The sequence below is a fragment of the Pan troglodytes genome, chromosome 5, assembly GCF_028858775.2.
Source record: "Pan troglodytes isolate AG18354 chromosome 5, NHGRI_mPanTro3-v2.0_pri, whole genome shotgun sequence".
Classification (NCBI taxonomy): domain Eukaryota; kingdom Metazoa; phylum Chordata; class Mammalia; order Primates; family Hominidae; genus Pan; species Pan troglodytes.
The window spans coordinates 122,726,118-122,750,460 of record NC_072403.2 but is presented as its reverse complement, the minus strand read 5'-3'; the positions used below and the strand labels follow the sequence as shown (position 1 = coordinate 122,750,460).

General features: G+C 44.1%; 1 protein-coding gene across 16 annotated transcripts in view; it reads left to right on the top strand.

Moving 5' to 3' along the window:
* The first annotated feature begins 20,421 nt into the window (after positions 1–20,421).
* The window catches only part of CDK19 (cyclin dependent kinase 19), a 205,404-nt gene continuing 201,482 nt past the window's right edge, over positions 20,422–24,343 (top strand). For 2 of the 16 annotated variants that reach the window (XM_063812625.1, XM_016956149.3), the window contains exon 1: positions 20,881–20,899. Coding sequence is in view for 5 of the 16 variants with exons in the window: in XM_016956150.3 (XP_016811639.2) it covers positions 20,543–20,899 (357 nt within the window). In the remaining 11 variants the exon portion in view is untranslated. Of the gene's footprint in view, positions 20,900–21,069; positions 21,137–21,237; positions 21,693–24,343 lie in introns of those variants that run through there. The other 14 variants (XM_009451831.5, XM_063812626.1, XM_063812630.1 and 11 more) reach the window with 11 other exon arrangements.

Genomic DNA, 24,343 nt, shown 5'->3' with positions numbered 1-24,343 from the left:
ATATTATTATTTATTTATTTCTATTTTTTATGATAAAAACAGTCATAGCCAACATCATACATAAATTTTTTTAACACCTCCAAAGATGAGCATTGATTTTTTGTTGTTGTTCATGTATCTTTGCACACTTGTCTAATTACTTTCTTAAGACTTCTCAAAGTGGAACTGTTAGGTCAAAAGGGATATTTTTGTATTCCTATTGCCAGATTGCCTTCAGGAAAGATTATATTGGTTTATCTTCCCTTTGAGAATATATAACATTGTTCAATTTCCCAATCTTTAGTGAAAACCGAGCTAGCTTCAGTGATTTTTTTTTTTTTTTTTTGAGTCAAGGTCTTGGTCTGTTGCCCAGGCTGGAGTGCAGTGGCGCAATCATGGCTCCCTGCAGCCTCAGCCTTTCTGGGCTCAAGTGATCCTCCTGCCTCAGCCTCCCAAGTAGCTGGGACTGATTTTTTTTGGGGGGTGGGGTGGGGGGATGGAGTCTTGCTCTTGTTGCCCAGGCTGGAGTACAGTGGGATGACCTCGGCTCACTGCAACCTCTGCCTCCTGGGTTCAAGCGATTCTCCTGCCTCAGCCTCTTGAGTAGCTGGGATTACAGGTGCCTGCCACCATGCCCAGCTAATTTTTGTACTTTAATAGAGACATAATTTCACCATGTTGGCCAGGCTGGTGTCGAACTCCTGACCTCAGGTGATCTGCCCGCCTTGGCCTCCCAAAGTGCTGGGATTACAGGCGTGAACCACTGCGCCCGGCCTGATTTTTTAAATAATAGAATTTGCCAAGATTTGGAAGATCTGCATGACTCAGTGAAACACAATATTTTCCAATGACAAATGTCTGATGTCTGATGCTACAAATTAAGAAAAAGATTCATTCAAAGTGTAGGATAGACCAACGGATTTTAAAGTAACTAAATATAAAAACTTCATTACTATAGTTTCAGATTCCACATTATAACTAACTTTTGGGAAACACAGCACTTGTTGAGTTTTTATGTAGTATCATATAATAGTATCCACAGGCCGGGTGCGGTGGCTCATGCCTGTAATCCCAGCACTTTGGGAGGCTGAGGCGGGCAGATCATGAGGTCAGGAGATTGAGACCATCCTGGCTAATACGGTGAAACCCCGTCTCTACTAAAAATACAAAAAATTAGCCTGGTGTGGTGGCGGGCGCCTGTAGTACCAGTTACTTGGGAGGCTGAGGCAGGAGAATGGTGTGAATCCAGGAGGCAGAACTTGCAGTGAGCCAAGATCGTGCCACTGCACTCCAGCCTGGGCGACAGAGTGAGACTCTGTCTCAAAAAAAAAAAAAATAGTATCCGCATAATTATCTGAAAAGGCTATTAAAATGCCCTTCCCTTTTCTAACTATAGATTTTTTTTTTTTTTTTGGATGGAGTCTCTCTCTGTCACCAGGCTGGAATAGAGTGGGGCGATCTTGGCTCACTGCAACCTCCACCTCCTGGGTTGAAGTGATTCTCCTGCCTCAGCCTCCCAAGTAGCTGGGATTACAGGCACGCACCACCACACCCAGCTAATTTTTGTATTAGCTGGGGTTTCACCACGTTGGCCAGGATGGTCTTGATCTCTTGACCTTGTGATCTGCCCTCCTCGGCTTCCCAAAGTGCTGGGATTACAGACGTCTTGATCTCTTGACCTTGTGATCTCCCCTCCTCGGCCTCCCAAAGTGATGGGATTACAGACGCGAGCCACAGTGCCTGGCCGCCAGATTTTTTTAGGTGGATGCAGGGATCTCACTATGTTGCCCAAACTGATCTTGAACTCCTGAGCTCAAGCAATCTTCCTGCCTTGGCCTTCCAAAGTGCTGGGAATACAGGCATAAGCCCCCACACTCAGTGAGATTTAAAAAAATATATACTTAACCAAAACAACATATTGCAATAGAATGACTGCAGAAGCAGATAAGGAAATCTACCTGTAGTCTATACATTTGATATAGAGATGTAAAACAATGACACATTTCTCACTATTTTTTTTTTTTTTTTTTTTTTTTTTGAGACGGAGTCTCGCTCTGTCGCCCAGGCTGGAGTGCAGTGGCGCGATCTCGGCTCACTGCAAGCTCTGCCTCCCGGGTTCACGCCATTCTCCTGCCTCAGCCTCCCGAGTAGCTGGGACTACAGGCGCCCGCTACCACGCCCGGCTAATTTTTTGTATTTTTAGTAGAGACGGGGTTTCACCGTGTTAGCCAGGATGGTCTCGATCTCCTGACCTCGTGATCCGCCCGCCTCGGCCTCCCAAAGTGCTGGGATTACAGGCGTGAGCCACCGCGCCCGGCCATTTCTCACTATTTTTATTTCTGTTTTGGAAAGCACAATTATTTTCATATAAACATGCTAGAATATTATTATTATTTTTTAGGAGATGAGGTTTTACTCTGTCACTCAGGCTGGAGTGCAGTGGCGTGATCATAGTTCACTGCAGCCTGGGACTCCGGGGCACAAGCGATCCTCCCACTTCAGCCTCCCAAAGTGCTGAGATTATAGGCATGAGTTATCATGTCTGGCCTTGTTATTTCTGAATAACTAATAATTAACAAAAAAATTATCAACCAGCCTAGGCAACAAAGTGAGACTTCGTCTCTACAAAAAACCAGACAAATTGGCTGGGCATGATGGCTGGCGCCTGTGGTCCCAGCTACACAGGAGGATTACTTGAGCCCGGGAAGTCCAGGCTGCAGTAAGCCATGTTTGCATCACTGCACTCCAGCCTGGGTGACAGTCTAAAAAAAAAAAATTGTTTTTCCTCATACACGAAATACTGATAACTATAACCCACATAAGCAAGAGTTCTTACGTTCCACAAGTCTTTGATATTTTATTTTTATTTATTATCATTATTTCTTTTCGTAGAGACAGGATCTCACTATGTTGCCCAGGCTGGTCTCGAACTCCTGAGCTCAAACAATCCTCCTCCCTCAGCCTCCCAAAGTGCTGGGATTATAGGCGTGAGCCTCTGTGCCCTGCCTTTATTCTTCAGCTTTTAAGAGGGTAAAGAAAAGCAAAGGCCAAAGAGTTTGAGAGGAGTTAGTCTACTATGTGAATTTTGTTTTAAAAAACAACTTTAATTAATCAAATTAATTTTTATAAAAGTATATAGGTATATATGCTGAGTTATACTTATAGAGAAATAAATAATAAAGTCACTGAGAAGATTTTAAACTAAACTATTCCTGAGAATATTTAATAGGCACATTGCAATTCTTTCTCCAGACTTACTGATCATGGCTCCTAGTTTCCATTTCAGTTTAACTGGCTCTTGGAATTAGTCTACCTGAAGTGTTCTTTTTTTCCCCCGGTACATACAATCATTTTTGTTTAATTTTTCTGGATGTATTTGCATCATCAAAACTAGTGCTATATCCCAATTCTATCACCACATTCTCTTGGCCATTGTAGAAGGTAAATCAAACAGAGGAGGAAAATACTCTGGACAACTGAAGCATTCTTTTATTTCACAAATTATGAATGTCTATGGAGTACTATAAACTGCTAGGCACTATGTATTTCTTGGTGAATGAAATAGACATAGCCTTTGCCTTTATACTGTGATTCTTGCTTCTGGTTAAAAATAGGTGGATCAGCCGGGCACGGTGGCTCACGCCTATAATCCCAGCACTTTGGGAGGACGAGGCAGGTGGATCACCTGAGGCCAGGAGTTTGAGACCAGCCTGGCCAACATGGCGAAACCCCATCTCTACTGAAAATACAAAAATTGGCCAGGCGTGGTGGTGGGCGCCTGTAATCCCAGCTACTTTGGAGGCTGAGGCAGGAGAATCACTTGAACCTGGGAGGCAGAAGTTGCAGTGAGCCGACATTGTGCCACTGCTCTCCAGCCTGGGTGACAGAGTGAGTCTCTGTCTCAAAAACAAAACAAAACCTAAAAAACAAAAAGTGGATGGAACAAACATTTCCTGTGTTTCTCAAGGTATCACTGAAATAGATTCAGAAGTACAAAGAGGAGTAATCTAAGAGTGAGAACACTAGAGGATGAGCTTTTAAAAATTACTATTCTGACTGGTGATAAGTTAAAATTTAAAAAGTAAATAAAAAATAAAGACAAATTATGTCTATAACACTGCTGATAAGTTTGTAGTAGCGTATAGGCAGCTATAGGTCTCGTCTACAAGGTTGGAGAGATGCAGATGGTTTGTCACAGGCCTCTGAGAAGTTCTGGGGCTATCAGAGTTGGCACAGGAGGGAGTGCAGGAATAGACTTCAGAGTTGGGACATCAATTGAAGAATTGCATGGAGGCCAGGTGTGGTGGCTCATGCCTGTTATCTCAGCACAATGGGAAGCTAAGGTGGGAGGATTACTTGAGTCCAGGAGTTCGAGACCAGCTTTGGAAACACAGTGAGACTTCATCTCTACAAAAAATTAAAAAATTAGCCAGGCATGGGCTGGGCACGGTGGCTCAGGCCTGTAATCCCAGCACTTTGGGGGGCTAAAGCAGGTGGATCATGTGGTCAGGAGTTCAAGACCAGCCTGGCCAATATGGTAAAACCCTGTCTCTACTAAAAATACAAAAAAATTAGCCAGGTGTGGTGGCATGCGCCTGTAGTTCAGGAGGCTGAGGCAGAAGAATCGCTTGAACCTGGGGAGGCGGAGGTTGCAGTGAGCCGAGATCCTGCCACTGCACTCCAGCCTGGGTGACAGAGAGAAACTCCATCTCAAAACAAACAAACAAACAAAAATTAGCCAGGCATGGTGGCTTGCACCTGTAGTCCCAGCTACTTGGGAGGCTGAGGTGGGAGGATTGCTTGAGCCTGGGAGTTTGAGGTTGCAGTCAGCTGTGATAATGCCATTGCACTTCAGCCTGGGTGACAAACTGTGACCCTGTCTAAAAAAAAAAAAATTAAATTAAAAAAAGAATTGCATATAAAACAGTTGATTTTCTCTTATCCACTCCATTTCCCCTATGGGAAAAGTGTTGTCAAAGCAAAGCCATTAGACATTTAGCATCAAGCTGAAAACAGCAGTGGTGTTGTAAGACGAGAAATGCTAAGGTTTCCAATGCAAACATTGGCTCCTCAGAGGAAAGTGAAAGATGGAATTGACAAGAGGCCTTAAGAATCAAAGAGGTCCAACCTTTGACTAATGAGAGTCCTCAAGGCTGGGCGTGGTGGTTCATGCCTATAATCCCGGCACTTCGGAAGGTGAAAGTGGGAGGATTGCTTGAGCCCAAGAGTTAGAGACCAGTCTGGGCAACATAGTGAGACCCTGTGTCTATAAACAAAAAATAATAAAAATACTTTTTTTTTTTTTGAGACAGAGTCTTGCACTGTCGCCCAGGTTGGAGTACAATGCCACGATCTCCGCTCACTGCAATCTCTGCCTCCCGAGTTCAAGCCATTCTCCTGCCTCAGCCTCCTGAGTAGCTGGGATTACAGGTGCCTGCCACCACGCCTGGCTAATTTTTTGTATTTTTAGTAGAGATGGGGTTTCACTATGTTGGCCAGACTGGTCTTGAACTCCTGACCTCATGATCTGCCCGCCTTGGCCTCCTGAAGTGTTGGGATTACAGGCGTGAACCACTGCACCTGGCCATAAAAATACATTTCAAAAAATAAAAATGAGAGTCCTCAAAAGAGTTGCAAAATTGAGTAGTAAAGTAATGATCATGGAGAGAAAGAAAGTAAGTATCAGAGAAAATAACAGAGCAAAACGAATTAAAAATACCCACACCCAGACACGTGCTTGTGAAACATTAAGTCTCCAAGATTAAAGAATCCTCAGCCTGGGCAACATAGTGAAATGCCATCTCTACAAAAAAATTAAAAATAAAAATTAGCCAGGCATGGTGGTATGTGCCTGTACTCCCAGCTACTGGGGAGTCTGAGGTGGGGGAATTGCTTGAGCCCAGGAGGTCAAGGCTGCAACGAACTACCATCAGGCATTGATGATGCAGAGCAGATGAGCCCCAAACTGGGGCTTAGCCTGGGAGAGTTCTTGTCTTTGCCCAGGAAAGAATTCGAGGGCAAGCTGGTGGTGTTAGACAGCAGCTTTTACTGAAGCGGTAGTGTATAGCAGCAGCAGAGGTACTGCTCCTTGCGGAACAGGGCTACCCCATAGACAGTGTGCCCAGAGTAGCAGCTCAGGGGCAGTTTTGCAGTCATATTTATACCCAGTTTTAATCACATGCAAATTAAGGGGCAGGTTATTTAGAAATTTTCAGAAAAGCAGTGGTAACTTCTGGGTATTGCCATGGCAATGGTAAACTGCCATTGTGCTGGTAGGCATGTCTTATGGAGGAATGCTTTTGGTACTTCTTCCCTGTTTCAGCCAGTCTTCCATCTGGTCTGGAGTTGAGTCCTGCCTCCGACCTGAGTGGCACTCCAGCTTGGGCAGCAAAGTGAGATCCTGTCTCGAAACAAACAAAAAATAGATCCTGGCCGGGCATGGTGGCTCATGCATGTAATCCCAGCACTTTGGGAGGCTGAGGTGGGCGGATCATGAGGTCAGGCCACAAGACCATCCTGGCCAACATGGTGAAACCCCATCTCTAATAAAAATACAAAAAAATTAGCTGGGTGTGGTGGCGTGCCCCTGTAGTCCCAGCTACTCAGGAGGCTGAGGCAGGAGAATCACTTGAACCCAGGAGGTGGAGGTTGCAGTGAGCCGAGATCGCGCCACTGCACTCCAGCCTGGTGACAGAGCCAGACTCTGTCTCAAACAAACAAACAAACAAACAAAAACAAAGATCCTTAACATTTCTATGGGAAAAATAGGACACTTAAAGTGAGGTTAAACAGATTTACAATACGTCTGAGCCACTGAATGTTAGAAAATACTGGATTAAAGCCTTCAGGGTTCTGAGAAAAATTCATTTATTTTTTATTATTTATTTATTTATTTATTTTTGAGACAGGGTCTCACTCTGTCATGCAGGCTAGAGTGCAGTGGCGCAATCATGACTCACCGTAGCCTCAACCTCCCAGGCTCAAGTGATTCTCCTACCTCAGCCTCTCAAGTAGCTGGGACTACAGGCTCGCACCACCATGCCTGGTTAATTTTTAATTATTATTATTATTATTTTTTTGAGACAGAGCCTCCCTCTGTCGCCCAGGCTGGAGTGCAGTGGCACGATCTCAGCTCACTGCAAGCTCTGCCTCCTGGGTTCACGCCATTCTCCTGCCTCAGCCTCCTGAGTAGCTGGGACTACAGGCACCTGCCACCGCGCCTGGCTAATTTTTTTGTATTTTTAGTAGAGACGTGTTAGCCAGGATGGTCTCGATCTCCTGACCTCGTGATCTGCCCGCCTCGGCCTCCCAAAGTGCTGGGATTACAGGCATGAGCCACCACGCCCGGCCGATGTCCGGTTAATTTTTTTTTTTTTTGGTAGAGATAGAGTTTTGTCATGTTGCCCAGGCAGTTCTCGAAGTCCTGGGCTCAAGGGATCCGCCTGCCTCAGCCTCCCAAAGTGTTGGGATTGCAGGTGTGAGCCACTGCACTCAGCCGAAAATTCATTTTTCACTTAGGATTCTATACTCAGGCCAGGCACAACTGTAAAGAGGTCGGCACAGGGGTTGTTTGTTTGAGATGGAGTTTTGCTCTTGTCGCCCAGGCTGGAGTGCAATGGTGTGATCTCAGCTCACTGCAACCTCCGCCTGTCAGGTTCAAATGATTCTCCTGCCTCAGCCTCCCAAGTAGCTGGGATTACAGGCACCTGCCACCACGCCTGGCTAATTTTTGTATTTTTAGTAGAGACAGGGTTTCACCATGTTGGCCAGGGTGGTCTCGAACTCCTGACTTTGTTATCTGCACGCCTTGGCCTCCCAAAGTGCTGGGATTACAGGCGTGAACCACCACTCCCGGCCAGCACAGGGCTTTAACAGCAGGACAGATGAAAGGCACCCAACCTAGTTGAGGGGAGGTAAGAGAAGACTTCCTGAAGGAGATGATCCTGAGCTCACCTTAGACCATGAGCAAACAGCTTGGTAAATCTCTTCAGTAAATTTCCCTGATCTAGATTAGACTGTGGTAAGAGAAATTTTACCTCCAGATTCAAATTTGACTTCCACATTGCTCATAAACTTATGATGAAGGGCATAAGCATTTAAATATAGTCATAATTTTGCTTAGTATTCCCATCACATATGCAGTGAACCTGACTTGCAAGATTTGCAGCTCAGTTCTCCTCATGACTAATCCATTGATGCTGGGCACACCCACCTTTCCTTTAGACTTGGACAAACTGTTAAAACCATCACATTTTTCTTTTATTGCAGGTTTCTTTTTCTTTTTCTTTTTCTTTTCTTTTCTTTCTTTCTTTCTTTTTTGAGACAGAGTTCCACTCTTGTCCCCCAGGCTGGAGTGCAATGGCGTGATCTTAGCTCACTGCAACCTCTGCCTCTGGGTTGAAGCGATTCTCTCCTGCCTCAGCCTCCCGAGTAGGTGGAATTACAGGTGCCTGCCACCCATACCCGGCTAATTTTTGTATTTTTAGCAGAGACGGGATTTCGCCATGTTGGCCAGGCTGGTCTTGAACTACTGGCCTCAAGTGATCTGCCCACCTTGGCCTCCCAAAGTTTTGGAATTACAGACGTGAGCCACCGGGCCTGGCCAGCCTCTCTTTTTTAAAATCATCCCATAGTTCACTTCAAAATCTCTTTTCTGAATAAAAATTAAAATGTCCAAGCTCTGTGAAATTAGCATCAGCTTGATAGTGGGTTAATCAACTTTGTTTTTGTTTTGTAGCTTATTGTGTTACTGTGTGTATTATACATTTGAAGACATTCAATATTTTTCCACACAGGATTTAGGAAAAAAATGACAATAAAAACAATAGAAGTTCTTATAATCTGTTGACAGAAAACACTAACCTAATGTTTAAGAATGAAATTTGTCTAACATGTTATGCTTTCACCATCAGAGTAGAGTAATACCACTAAAAGATGGAGAGGGTGTGTTTTAGCAACATTCTCGTAGTGTTTTTTTTTTTTGAGATGGAGTTGTGCTTTTGTGGCCCAGGCTGGAGTGCAGTTGCACGATCTCAGCTCACTGCAACCTCCTCCTCCCAGGTTCAAGCGATTCTCCTGCCTCAACCTCCCAAGTAGCTGGGACTACAGGTGCCCCCCACCACGCCTGACTAGTTTTTGCATTTTTAGTAGAGACGGGGTTTCACCATGTTGGCCAGGCTGGTCTCAAACTCCTGATGCCAGGTGATCCACCCACCTCAGCCTCCCAAAGTGCTGGCATTACAGGCGTGAGCCACCACACCCGGCCTCTTGTAGTTAGACTCTCCTTTATAGAAAGAAAACATGAGGTCCCAGTGCAGTGGTTCATGCCTGTAATCTTAGCACTTTGGGAGGCTGAGGTGGGAGGATTGCTTGAGCCCAGGAGTTAGAAACAAGCTTGGGCAACACAGTGAAACCCACCTTAAAAAACAAACAAACAAAAAAACTGAAAAAAAACAGAAAGAAAAATATGAATAAGAAAGTCCTGTCCATGGATATCAAAGATGCCCTCCAATTCCCACTGAATGGCTTTTTCAGGATGGCCCCTCATTCAGTAACAGAGTCAAAGTTTGGACACAGCTTTGGGTTAAATGCTGTTCCTGTAAAATTTATGTTTACCTGGAACCTGTGAATGTGACCTTTATTTTGAAATAGGCTATTTGCAGATGTACTCAAGTTAAAATGAAGTTATGCTGGACTAGTGAGGGCCCTAAATCCATTATGACTAGTGTCTGTGGAATGAGAAGAGGGAAGTTTGGGCCTGGTGCAGTGGCTCACGCCTGTAATCCCAGCACTCTGGGAGGCCGAGTCAGGTGGATCATCTGAGGTCAGGAGTTAGAGACAAGCCTGGCCAACATGGTGAAACCCTGTCGCTACTAAGAATACAAAAATTAGCCAGGTCTGGTGGTGGGCACCTGTAATCCCAGCTACACAGGAGGCTGAGGTAGGAGAATCGCTTGAACCTGGGAGGCGGGGGTTGCAGTGAGCTGGGATTTCGCCACTGCACTCCAGCCTGGGCCAACAAGAGTGAAACTCCATCTCACAAAAAAAAAAAAAAAAAAAAGAAAGAAAAGAAAAGGGAAGTTTGTTTACACAAATACAGAAGGAAGACGGCCATGTGGAGACAGAGATTTGAGTTATGCTGCCATAAAGCAAGGACTGCCGAGGCTTGCAGGCAACACCAGAACCTGGGAATCTGCACAGAAGGATTCTCCCCTGTTGGCTTCAGAGAGATCATGGCCCTCCAGACATCTTGATTTCAGACTTCTGGCCTCCAGGACTGTGAGCTAATCAGTTCCTGTTGTTTAAAGCCACCCAGTTTGTGGCAATTTGTCACAGCAGCCTGAGGAAACTGACACAGGCATCAATCAAGCTCTTCTCATACCCTATCAGAAGGAGGCGGGCAACCCTTCCTTAGTCTGGGCTGCATCCTCATCCTACAGAGAGAAGTTTGATTCTTTTTTTTTTTTTTTTTTTTTTGATGGTGTCTCCCTCTGTTGCCCAGGCTGGAGTGCAGTGGTGCAATCTCAGCTCACTGCAACCTCCACCTCCCAGGTTCAAGCGATGTTTTTTTTTTTTTTTTTTTTTTTTTTTAATGAGACAGGGTCTCTGTTGCCCAGGCTGGAGTGCAGTAGTGTGATCATAGCTCCCTGCAGCCTCGAACTCCTAGGCTAAAGTGATCCTCCTACCTCAGCCTCCTGAGTAACTAGGATCACAGGGCCATTCACCATGCCTGTCTAATTTTATAATTTTTTTGTAGAGACGGGGTCTTACTGTGTTGCCCAGGCTGGTCTCAAACTCCCGTCTCAAGCAATTCTTCCACCTTAGTCTCCCAAAATGTTGGGATTACAGGTGTGAGCCACTGTGCCTGTCTAGATGTCTGATTTTTAATCCCACTGCCTCCCAGTCCTACTCCTCAGCTGTCCTGACAGCAGCTCTGTACTAAGTAGACTAGAATCTGTTTTCTGAACACTCTTCAAGCCTAAATCATCCTTATTTAAGGGAGCTTTGTTCTCAGGCTTTCAATCAATGTTTCAGTAGTCTGAATATCACTCCTGGAAGAGTAACAGGTTTTTACTTGGCAGCAAATGCTCTGAAATCTGATTGACTAGATAACTGTTACTGGCAGACTAGAAAGCACAAAGGCAAGGAAGCCCTCTTATACTTACTGAGGCAATGAACATGTCAATGGCAGTGGCAGTGGTACCTACACGTTCTCTGCATTTCATAAGCCCCGTGACTCTTGCATACATGGAGAAGGGGTAAAAATGACTATCAATCAAATATGGAAAAAAGAAAGCAGAGGTGGTTTAACATATACAAAGTAAGATTTAAGACAAAGAGGATGGAATGTTTCAGTGGGATCATTTGATCTTGATAAATGGCAAAATCGATACAATAGTCTCCTCTTATCCACAGCTTTGATTTCCATGGTTTCAATTAGTTACTAGTTACCCATAATACAGAACAATAAGATGTTAAGAGAAAGAGAGAGATGAAGAGAAAGAGGACCACATTCATATAATTTCTGTTATATGACATTGTGATAATTGTATTTTATTATCAGTTACTGTTGTTTATCTCTTAACTGTTCCTAATTTATCAATTAAACCTTATAATCATAGGTATGCATGTATAGGAAAAAGCAGTGTGTGTATATGTATTTGAAGTTCTGTACTATCTGGGCTTCAGGGGGTCTTGGTGTGTATCCCCCAAGGACAAGGGGGGACTACTATACTGGGCATTGCAGTCTTTGCCCTCTATAGTCTTACAGACCTGAGGTTAAATCCTATCACTGTCTAACCATAAAACTACAAAATTATCCTCCTGGAGCCTCAGTTTTCATATAGGTAAAAAGGAGATAAAACATACCTTCCTCATAGGGCAGCTATGAGGCTTATATTAGCTAACGTATGCCTAGGATTCAATAAAAGTTAGCTCTCATGTTCACTCTACTTACTTTCCAAGAAACATACCAAAGCCATTGTTTCTTTCCTCAAGCCCTTTGCCCTTACCTTCAGTGCTTTTTTTTGTTACCAAAAACTTTATGCTCTTTATAAAATTTAATTTAATTTTTATTTTTTTTGCCTTAAGCTATGATGTTTGAATGTTACCAAAAACTTTAAATCTATCATTTATTGAAATAATTTGGTTTTATTAAATAACTTTTTTAAAAACATACATTTTAAAAATTTCAATAGTTTTTAGGATACAAGTGGCTTTTGGTTACATTGGTGAATAGTATAGTGGAGATGTCTGAGATTTTAGTGCACTTGTCACCCAAGTAGTATGCATTGTACCCAATATGTCATTTTTTATCTCTTAATCCTCTCTCACCCTCCCGTTTCTGAGTCTCCAGTGTCCATTATATCACTCTGTATGCCTTTGTGTACCCATAGCTTAGCCCTACTTTTAAGTGGGAACATACAGTATTTTGGTTTTCCATTCCTGAGTTACTTCACTTAGAATAATGGCCTCCAGCCCCATCCAAGTTTCCTCAAAAGACAGTATTTCATTCTTTTTTATGACTGAGTGGTATTCCATGGCGTATATATACCACCTTTTCCTTATCTATTCATTGGTTGGTTGATGGGCACTTAGGTTGGTTCCATATCTTCGTAATTGTGAATTGTGCTGTGATAGATATGGGCATGCAGGTGTCTTTTTGATATAATAACTTATTTTCCTTTGGGTAGATACTCAGTACAGGAATTGTTGGATTGAATGGTACATCTACTTTTAGTTCTTTGAGAATTCTCCATACTGTTTTCCATAGAGGTTGTACTAATTTACATTCCCACCAGCAGTGTATAAGCATTCCCTTTTCACCACATTATTTTCATTATCTTGATTCTTCTAATCTGTGAGCATGAGATGTATTTCCATTTGTTTGTGTCATCTACGATTTATTTCAGCAATGTTTTGTAGTTCTGTTGTTGAGATCTCTCACTTCCTTGGCTAAATATATTCCTAGTTATTTTATTTTTTTCAGATATTGTAAAAAGGGATTGAGTTCTTCTAGAAAAGAACTCAATAGGGAAAAGACACTCTATTAAATAGTTTAGTTTAGGCATTGAGTTCTTTTCTAAAACGCATCTCTAGCTCTCAAGGAACTAGAGATACAAGAATAAACCAAACCCAAAGGTAACAGAAGAAAATTCTTTTTCTTGAGTTCTTGATTTGTTCTCAGCTTGATCATTGTTGCTGTATAGGACTGCTACTGATTTGTGTACATTTATTTTGTAGCCTGAGACTTCACTGAATTCATTTATCAAACTAGGAGTCTTTTGGAGTTTTCTAGGTATACAATCATATCAATAGCAAACAGAGATAGTCTGACTTTCTCTTTTCCAATTCGGATGGCTTTTATTCTTTTCTCTTGCCTGATGGATCTGGTTAGCACTTCCAGTACTACGTTGAGTAGAAGTGAAAGTGGGCATTCTTGTCTTGTTCCAGCTCTCAGGGGAAATGCTTTCAACTCTTCCCCATTCAGTGTGATGTTGGCTGTGGGTTTATCATATATGGCTTTTATTATTTTGAGGTATGTTCCTTCTATGCCTAGTTTTTTGAGGGTTTTTATCATAAAGGGATGTTGGATTTTAGAAAATGCTTCTTCCGCATCTATTGAGATAATTGTATGTTTTTTTTTTGAGACAGAGTTTTGCTCTTGTTGCCCAGGCTGGAGTGCAATGGTACAATCTCGGCTCGCCACAACCTCCACCTCCTGGGTTCAAGTGATTTTCCTGCCTCAGCCTCCTGAGTACTGGGATTACAGGCATGCGCCACTACGCCCAGCTAACTTTTGTATTTTTAGTAGAGACGGGGTTTCTCCATGTTGGTCAGGCCGGTCTTGAACTCCTGACCTCCAGGTGATCTGCCTGCCTCAGCCTCCCAAAGTTCTGGGATTACAGGCATAAGCCACTGTGCCCAGTCTGGTTTTTGTTTTTAATTCTGTTTCTGTGGTGAATCACATCTATTGACTTGTGTATATTGAACCATTCCTGCATCCCTGGGCTGAAACCCACCTGGTCATGGACAATTATCTTTTTGATGTGCTATTAGATTTAGTTTGCTATATGTTGTTGAGGATTTTTGCATCTATGTTCATCAGGGATATTTGTCTACAGATTTCATTTTTTTAAAAAATAGGATAAGATTTCTTTTTTTTTTTAAATGTCCTTTCCTGGCTTTGGTATCAGAGTGATACTGGCTTCATAGAATGAGTTGGGGAAGATTCCTTCTTTCACAATCTTTGGAATTGGTTCAGTAGGATTGGTACCAAGAATGTCTGCTAGAATTTGGCTGTGAATCTTTCTGGCCTGGGCTTTTTTTTTCTTGGCAATCTCATTGCTTGTTATTGGTCTGTTCAGGATTTCTATTTCTTTCTCATTCAAGCTAGGAGTGTTGTATATTTCCAGGAATTTATCTATTTCCTCTAGGCTTTCTAGTTTGTGTGCACAGAGTTGTTCATAGTAGTCTCAAATGATCTTTTGTATTTCTGTGGTGTTAGTTGTAATGTCTCCATTTTCATTTCTAATTGAGCTTATTGAATCTTCTATTTTCCTGTTTTTTTTTTCTTTCTGCCCAGGCTACAGTGTAGTGGCGTGATCTCGGCTCACTGCCACCTTGGCCTCCCAAAGTGCTGGGATTACAGGAGTGAGCCACTGTGCCAGGCCTTCTCTCTTATTTTCTTGGTTATTCTAGCTAATGGAATATTGATTTTGTTTATGTTTTCAAGGAATCACCTTTCTGTTTCATTGATCTTTTGTATTTTTCTTTCAATTTCATTTAGTTCTGCTCTGATCTTTGTTATTTCTTCTCTTCTGCTAGCTTTGGGTTTGGTTTATTCTTGTATCTCTGTTTCCTGGAGGTATGATGTTAGGTTGTCAATTTGTGACCTTTCAGACTTTTTGATGTAGGCATTTAGCACTAAAAACTTTCCTCTCAGAACTGCTTTTGCTGTATCCCAAAGGTTCTGATATTTCATAACTTATGTCACTATTATTCATTTCAAATAATTTTATTTTATTTTATTTTGAGACAAGGTCTCATTCCATTGCCCACACCCACCTTTCCTTTTAACTTGAACAAACTGTTAAAAGCATTACATTTTTCTTTTATTGCAGATTTTTTCTTTTCTTTCTTCTTCTTTTTTTAGATGGAGTTTTGCTCGTCTCCCAGGCTGGAGTGCAACGGCATGATCTTGGCTCACTGCAACCTCTGCCTCCTGGGTTCAAGTGATTCTCCCGCCTCAGCCTCCCAAGTAGCTGGGATTACAGGTGCCCGCCGCCACACTCGGCTAATTTTTGTGTTTTTAGTAGAGACGGGCTTTCACCATGTTGACTAGGGTGGTCTCTTGGCCAGGCTGGTCTTGAACTCTTGACCTAGTGATCCACCCGCCTCGGCCTCCCAAAGTGCTGGGATTACAGGCGTGAGCCACTGTGCCTGGCTTGTCTCAGTGTGTTTATATGTAAATGGGAAAAATAGAACATGTTGGGTCTCAGAAAACAGAACTCCAAAATATGGCACTTTGGCATGTTGAACTAAAGAAGCAGCCTCCAGCTGCTGCCTCCATGCTGCCACCATTTCTCAATCCTCTGTTCCTCCCAAAGCACAGGATGAGGCTATTCTCTGAAGTTCTCTTATCTACATAGAAACTGAAACTGCTGTAGAAGAACACAACTTTTAATTCTCTCCCTGGAATTTCATTAACCAGCGAAGATTAAAACTCATATCACAAAGGAAGACACTGAAAATTAAACACCACAGTAGAGACCAGATGAACTTTGTCCCACACTATGTTCTGTTGTCTGGTCCCATTTAGTTTCTTATTTTATTTATTTATTTTTGAGACGGAGTCTTGCCCTGTTGCCCAGGCTGGAGTGCTGTGGCACGATCTCAGCTAACTGTAACCTCTGCCTCCCGGGTTCAAGTGATTCTCCTGCCTCAGCCTCCCAAGTAGCTTGGATTATAGGCATGCACCACCATGCCCTGCTAATTTTTGTATTTTTAGTAAAGATGGGGGTTTCACCGTGTTGGCCAGGCTGGTCTGCAGCTCTTGTCTTCAAGTGATCTGCCCACCTTGGCCTCCCAAAGTGCTGGATTACAGGCATGAGCCACCACGCTTGGCCCACTTAGTTTCTAATGATAATCATTTACTAACCATTTTGTGAGCATTGGGCCCACTCATTTCCCCTAAAAACGATTTACTACCAGCCGGGTGTGGTAGCTCATGCCTGTAATCCCAGCACTTTGGGAGGCCAAGGCAGGCAGCTCACCTGGAGGTCGGGAGTTGGAGACCAGCCTGATGAACATGGAGAAACCCCATCTCTACTAAAAATACAAAATTAGGCAGGCATGCTAGTGCATGCCTATAATCCCAGCTACTTGGGAGGCTGAGGCAGGAGAATCGCTTGAACCTGGGAGGTGGAGGTTGTGGTGAGCCAAGATCGCACCATTGCACTCCAGCCTGGGCAACAAGAGCAAAAGTCCATCTCAAAAAAAAAGAAAGAAAGAAAGAAAGAATTTGGGGTGCGTCCATAGAGTAAAGTGAAAGCAAGTTTACTGGAGAAGTAAACAAAAGAATGGCTACTCCATAGGCAGAGCAGAGGTATGGGCTGCTCCACTGAGTATACTTATAGTTATTTCTTGATTACATGATAAACAAGGGGTGGATTATTCACAAGTTTTCTGGGAAAGACATGGGGATTTCCCAGAATTGAGGGCTTCTCCCCTTTTTAGACTCTATAGAGTAACTTCTCAAGTTGCTATGGCATTTGTAAGCTGTCATGGCACTGGTAGGATGTCTACTATAATGCATGCTAATGCATTATAACTAACATATAATGGGCAACAAGGAGACCAGGGGTCAGTGAGTAGACCAGAGGTCACCATCCTGGTTTTGGTGGGTTTTGTTTAGCTTCTTTACTGCATCTTATCAGTGGAGTCTTTATGATCTGTATCTTGTGCAGGCTTCCTATTTCACCATGTGACTAAAAACACCTAGCTTCCTGGGAATGCAGCACAGCAGGTCTCAGCCTTATTCTACCCTATTCAAGATGGAGTCACTGTGGTTCAAATGCCTGACAGTTATTTCTATCTTGATGCCCCCATAGGTACTTCCAATTCGACATGCCCCAACCAAGCTTATCTTTCTCTCAAAAATTGCTCCCATTCCTGTGTTTCCTAACTTTCTGATATTTCTACCATATTGCTGAAGTCAAAATTCTCAAAGTTATCTTGGATTCTTCCCTCTCCTTTAGTCCCACATTTAATTAATTACTAAGTCTTGTTAAATTTTACTCCTAAATAATTATAGTATGTGCTTTTTTCTTATAGTGCTGCTCTTCCGTGGTTCAGATCCTTGTTTTTTGTTTGTTAGTTTGTTTGTTTTGAAACAGAGTTTCAATCTTGTTGCCCAGGCTGGAGTGCAATGGTGCAATCTTGGCTCACTGCAACCTCTGCCTCCCAGGTTCAAGTGATTCTCCTGCCTCAGCCTCCTGAGTAGCTGGGATTACAGGCATGCACCACCACGCCCGGCTCATTTTGTATTTTTAGTAGAGACGGGGTTTCTCCATGTTGGTTAGGCTGGTCTCAAACTCCTGGACTGAGGTGATCCGCCCACCTCGGCCTCCCAAAGTGGTGGGATTACAGCCATGAGCCACTGCACCCGGCCCAGATCCTTGTTTTTACCGTCCTATTGCAATAGCTTCTTTGCTAGTCTCACCTTCCTCCAATTGAACCTGAACACTTTTGTCAGAGAATTTGCTTAATACTCAGGGCTGATTATAGTTCTCCTTAGCTCAAAAGTGTGTAATAGCTTCCTATTGCCTACAGAATTGAGAAAAGAAAAAAACTTTCATTTGAGGAATGTGAGGCCTTTTAAATTATAAGGCACAGAGAGACATTAAAATACAGGAATTAGGCTCGCGCCTATAATCCCAACACTTTGGGAGGCCGAGGTGGGCGGATCACTTGATGCCAGGAGTTCAAGACCAGCCTGGCCAACATGGCAAAACCCTGTCTCTACTAAAAATACAATTATTTGGGCTTGGTGGCACATGCCTGTAATCCCAGCTACACAGGAGGCTGAGACAGGAGAATCACTAGAACCCAGGAGGCAGAGACTGCAGTGAGGTGAGATCGCGCCACAGCATTCCAGCCTGGGTGACAGAGCAAGACTCTGTCTCAAAATAAATAAATATATATATAAGATACTGGAATCAGGTGGTACTTTCCCCTTGAGCTATGTATTCATCTCCTGAAACTGCTTGCTATTGCCACAAGTAGCTACAAATTAATCCAATAATGCTGCACCAGATGCTATAACCCACACCCTATATCTTAACAATGTATAGATCATTCATTAATCAATGTTATTCCTGTAAACCAATGAGAATTCCTCACAAACAACTTTGAGCCCACTTCCTATCCCCCTTTTTTTGCCTTTAAAAATCTACTTGCAATTGCTTCTGATTGGAGTGTACATTCAGGGCAACTTGTATCTATACTCCTGGGTTGCAATTCTAAAGCTTGGCTCAAATAAACTCTCTACTTATATTAATTTTGCCCCAGCTTTTTCCTTTTAGGTCGACAGAATAATGAAACCTAAAACCTCTCCTTGACATAAATAGCTTTTCATAATTTGACCTCTGCTTATCTGTTTAGTATTTTCTTATCCATTACTTTTTCCTGTCTTAATCTGTAATATTCAAACTAGTTGCATTTCTCAGAATATATGATGTTCTTTCATGATTTATGTACATGCTGTTCTACCTGAAATAATTCCTTGTTTCTTGCTCTTCGACTTGTCCTTCAAGTAAAGTCTTACTCATGCTTTAAATTTTGGCTCTCACTCAGCAGATGGGGCTGGAGTGAAAAAAAAATTTGGCTCAAACCTACCTACTTCATGAAGTCTACCCTGACTCACTTAGAACCCCGCCTATTCTACCAGTGCTCTTTTAAACCACAGTTTATTTTTAATTTGCTTGCATATTTGTTTTTTCAGGTTTAATTCCCCAATGGAAAAAGACTAATTTTTTCCCTGCTATCTCCAGCAGTTATTATAGTGCATGGCAACAAGAGCAACTGAGATTTTTCTTGATTAAAGATACCATTTTTTTTTGAGTCAGGGTCTTGCTCTGTTGCCCAGGCTGGAGTGCAGTGGCATGGTCTCAGCTCACTGCAACTTCTGCCTCCCGGGTTCAAGGGATTCTCCTGCCTCAGCCTCCCGAGTAAATGGGACTACAGACACATGCTACCACACCTGGCTAATTTTTGCGTTTTTAATAAGAGGCAGGGTTTCACTGTCTTGGCCAGGCTGATCTTGAACTCCAGACCTCGTGATCCACCCGCCTTGGCCTCCCAAAGTGCTGGGATTACAGGTGTGAGCCACTGCACCCAGCCTGAAGAGACTCAAGGTCTAAGGAAGTTTTCCAGGAGTGGATGATGTAGCAAATAAGGTAAATCATTCCCCCTCCCCCTAGTTTTCCAAGTTTCTTTCAAAACCTAGCAGGCAGTTCACTATTCTTTCCTTATCTACCACTTTGGGTAGAATTGACAATTCCCTTCTTTGTCCTCCTAATGAATGTGTTATGTCCTATCCTAGCACCAATCATGTTTAAGTGTGTATCCCAAACATTTGGGACATTAGGCTCACCTTTACAGGGGAGGAAACCCTCCTAGGTTCTTCAGCTGGTCTATAAACTAAATTGATACCAGTCAGGTTAACAGGAGAAAAAGTTTTAATTACGTATGTATGCACAAGAGTCCCACAAAATATGAGACTCAAAGAAGGGCCAGATGTTTGACACTTACATTACATCCTGACCTCAGAAAGGAAGTGGGGCCCAGCATGGTGGCACGGACCTGTAATCCCAGCTACTCAGGAGTCTGAGGCAGGAGGATCCTCGAGCTCAGGAGTTGGACGCCAGCCTGGGCAACACAGCAAGGCCAGTCTCTTCAAAACAAAAGTGGGGTTTGGGGCTTCCAGGAGTGGTGGAGACAAGTTAAGAGAGGATAAGAGGAAAAAATGTAAGGTGAATAAAGGTTGACTTTTATGCAGATAAAAGTATCTCAGATGATACAAGTTGACTAGCAGCAGCTCTCTTTCTGGTAAGATTCCTTTAATTATGAAAATTTCCTTTAGAAATGTAAATTTCTCTTTACAAAGGAAGAGTTATTCTTTATTTTAGGCAGTAGTGGGATAAGTGAAGCATTTTCCTGTGTTGGCTGGATCTTATTTTATTTTGCTAAAAGACATCAATAAGCCAGAGTGGCGTATTTTGGGGTGGCATATTCTGGACTCCTTCAGTTATAATTTGGGGTAGTGTGTCCTGAGCCCCAACACAGTGAAATCAACCAACGTTCACCCTAACTAAAGGGGCTTTCTTAAACATTCTAGAACCTCACCATCATGCATAGACCATAAAAAATCCTTTACAATTCAACCCAAAGGATCGTAAACGCGGCTTCCTCCAGGCACTTTTAATTGTCCTTAGACAGATGGCCAAAGCCTGGTTATGGGAACCGCATATGCTAAGAGAAAGCTGACTACAGCGCCAAGAAAATGATGATTGGCTACTGGGGCTCAGAAGTTGCATGTTCTCCTCTGGCCAAGGCAGGCTCTAGGAAACTGCTGAAGGTTCAGTTTTTGAAATACGGTTTTTGCATCGTAAAGAAAAAAGATCAACCTATCAGGAAGAACCGAGCACATCCAATCACCAATCAAGAGCGGGAAAGAAGCCAAAGCCTGGGGATACCCACGCACCAACGAGGACGTCATTCTCCAGCCCCCGCCAATGAGCAGCGGGACGGGGGGCGGGGCAATAGGCGGACCCATTGCCCTACAAAACAAACAAGCTGCGGTACAACTGTCCTCACCAGCCCTCGCCTCCCGAGTCACTGCAGCCAACCCCTCAGCAAGGTGCTGATTTAATGCTTTCCATACTCTCTGCGTGGGGCTAGTTATAGTGAAGTATCCCCTTCCCACTAGAGTAAGGCACTTCTTTCCAGTGTCTCCCCGAGAACCGCAGAAAGCACACTGGAACTTCGAGCTTTCTACCTTCACAGGAACCGGGAGCCGTGCGCTACCTGAGGGGGAGGGGCGGCCCTGGTACGCAGGCGCGCATGCTTTGTGGGGGCGAGGCTGTGGCGGCCCGAGGTAACCTGGGAGCTGTATTTCTTACGCCGGCAAAACTGCCCAGGCCGCTGAGGCCTTCGCGACTTCATTTCCCAGGAGCCTCCGCGACCATGGGGCGGGCCAGTGAGTTCGCTAATGAGCTCGAGGAAGCCACGGCGCGGCCCACCAGGTTCCAAAACAAGGAAATGAAGGGGGGAGGCGGGACTGGGGGTGCCTGCGGGAGCCGCCGCCGCCGTCGCGGAGGAGGAGGAGGAGGAAGAGGTGGAGGAGGTGGCTGCTGCGGCCGCCGAGGAGTCCCTTGCTGAAGGCGGACCGCGGAGCGGCGGGCGGCGCGCGCGCGCGCGAGAGGCGGCTGTTGGAGAAGTGGAGCGGCGGTCGCGGGGGGAGGAGGAGGAGGGACTGAGCGGCGGCGGCCCCCGCGTCCCGTGCCTCTATGGGGGAAGCAGACAATGGATTATGATTTCAAGGCGAAGCTGGCGGCGGAGCGGGAGCGGGTGGAGGATTTGTTTGAGTACGAAGGGTGCAAAGTGGGACGCGGCACCTACGGTCACGTCTACAAGGCGAGGCGGAAAGATGGGTAAGAGCAGGGGCGGGAGGAGTAGGCTCGCTCGGGTCCTCGCCCTGCCCGCGACCCGGCGGGATGGGTGGGTCGGATCCCAGTCGGGCCGTGCCCGAGGGGCGAGGCGGAGGGGGTCGCGGGGTTGCGTCCGGACACCGACTCCGAGGGGCGCCCGTTCCGCCCGCCTCCCCCGCGCGGCCCCGTCGCGTCCCTCGAACTCCCGCGGCGCAGCCCGGTCCGAGGCGTCGGTCCCGTCCCAGAAGGGCGCCCTCCGAGTGCTCGGAGATGGCGGGGGGACTCGAGTTGGGACCGCGGTGGAGGAGGAGTTTGTGGGGTCTGGTCTCTTGGGGGAACGCAGCGGGCAGGCAGAGCTCCGCTGCGGAGTTGCCGCTCCGGCCCTGGGTAGTGACGGTCGTTGTGGAACTTCCAATCGGCTGAGCGCCTCGCGGGGGCGGCGGTTTGAAACCTCGCCGGGGAGCCTGTCGGGCGAACGCGGCCTGGGGTCCTCGCCAGCCCCACGGCTCTGACCCGCTGGGCACCGCCGCCCCCAGCAGCGATCTCCGCCCTTCGGGCTGGCCGGCCCGTTGGCTTCTCTATGCAGTCCTCCCATCCCTGCTGTATGCCCGGCGTCCCGGGTTTCTCATTCTCACATTCTGAATTGCGTACCTTCCCCCTTCGAAGGAGACCTGATGGGCTAGCTGCGTTTCGCAAGCGGCAACTTAAGAGTTGGCTGAATTCTCTGCTACCCACCCTTTACCTCGCAGCCCCTTGGGTATCTTGGGTATTATGTCCTCCACTCCATCCTCTGCCAGATGACTGTGGGCTGGGGCTTGTGGAGTACTTATATTATCAAGAAGGGAATACGGAGTGACAGAGCTGGGCCTGAACCTTTGTTTTCCTAGGAGTTGAGGGAGAACTGTAGGAACACCTTGGGAAGCCTTTACTGGTTGTCCTCTTAAGAAGAGCTGGATAATGTACTGAGAATACCTGTCCTTCCTTGGTCCTGGAGGGCAGACAGCAGCTACAGCAGGACTGGTGGAACCAGCTTCCTGCAGGAATTACCCTCCCCCAAAGCTAGGGACCCAGGAAGATGCCCTGTCCAGCATAGACTTTAAAGAGAGTCAAACTCTACGGAAGAGGATTGTAACGGACCATTTCTGAATAAAGTGATGATCAGCCACAATGACATTAGTAAAATTTGAAGTGCCGCTTATCTTTGTGCGCGCTGTTATAATTTGATGTGGTTGGTATATGAACTCTAGGACTAAAGTACGTTGTGTGCGTATGCACTAACTTCATAAAACAACTCTATAAAGTGTTTTGTCATAAGGTATCGTGAAAATTGCAAAGTGCTATCCAAGTGTAAAGGATTATTATTATTGCAGAATTTTTTTTTTCACTTGTAACTGAACAGGCCTTAAGGTACTCAGTTATTTCTCATAATTCCTTTAATTACCAGGTGTCCTTGAATGCTTATCATGGAATGTGAGATACTATAATTAACATATTTTGGTTTTGGAATATCCACTCCACCTGTTATACTAGTGTTCTTGTGGGAATTTTATCAGTTATATTTGGGGAAAGCACATCCAGTTTTCCTGTTTGGACATTGTTAATAAATCTGAGGTGGGTTTTTCCCATACTCCTCATGCTAACTTTGTGGTATACTTTTGGTTTTAAAAAATGTATCTTAGTGTTTTTTTTGTTAAAATAGCTTTCTTTTATTAGGGAACTTTTGAGAAGTAAAAAATTCTGCTTCTGAATTGTATTTGAATAGTATGGGCTTACAACAAAAACCAGATAATTCCTGCTTCTATTCTTTTTGAATATTTTTCCCCTCTAATAAAGTACTTGATTCGAATACACTTCCTTTTTGAGTGAAATTTGTTAATTAGAATTAATAAAGCTTCTTTACTAGAGTAAGATTAGTTTGTGTGTCTTCAAAATATAATGCTTTTTTTCTAAAAAAAAAAACCTCTCAGGATCTGAAAGCATTAGTTTAAATCACTGTATTACGTATAAGAAAAACCGTAATAAAGGCTTTTTTCCTGGATGAAAGATCTGGTTGAGATTTGCAACTTTACAGTAAACACCCACGTCTCTTGTGGGTTGGTAGTGGGATTAGTTTTATGTTCATTGATACCAGCAATTTGAAAGAACATCTGTGTCCTTTGGGTTCATGTTAAATTTTTTTTTTTTTTTTACTGTTTTAAACTGTGGGCAGATTTGCATAGTAAAGGATTTTACACTCCGATCATGGTAGATTACAGTTTAGCTCTTTCTAGATTTTATTTTGGTTAACTCAGAAAATGCATAATGCTATTTTAGGGAGCCAGAAATCACATAGGTTACATTAAAGAGAAATGATTCTGGTATATATAATGTAGTATATAACCAAAACATTGTTCAGGTCTTTAGAAGAAACATTAGAAGAAATAAAATATCATTAGAAAAGTTTAATACTACAGTTAGCAAAATGTTATTTCCCTTGAAGTATGACTTTAGGCAATATTAATTATATCACAAATTTATAAGAGGCTGGAAATGCAAGATTTACATCTGAGTTTTTCACCTTTAATTAAAAATGTTCTCTGGGTCGGGTGCGGTGGCTCACGCCTGTAATCCCAGCACTTTGGGAGGCCGAGGCAGGTGGATCACGAGGTCAGGAG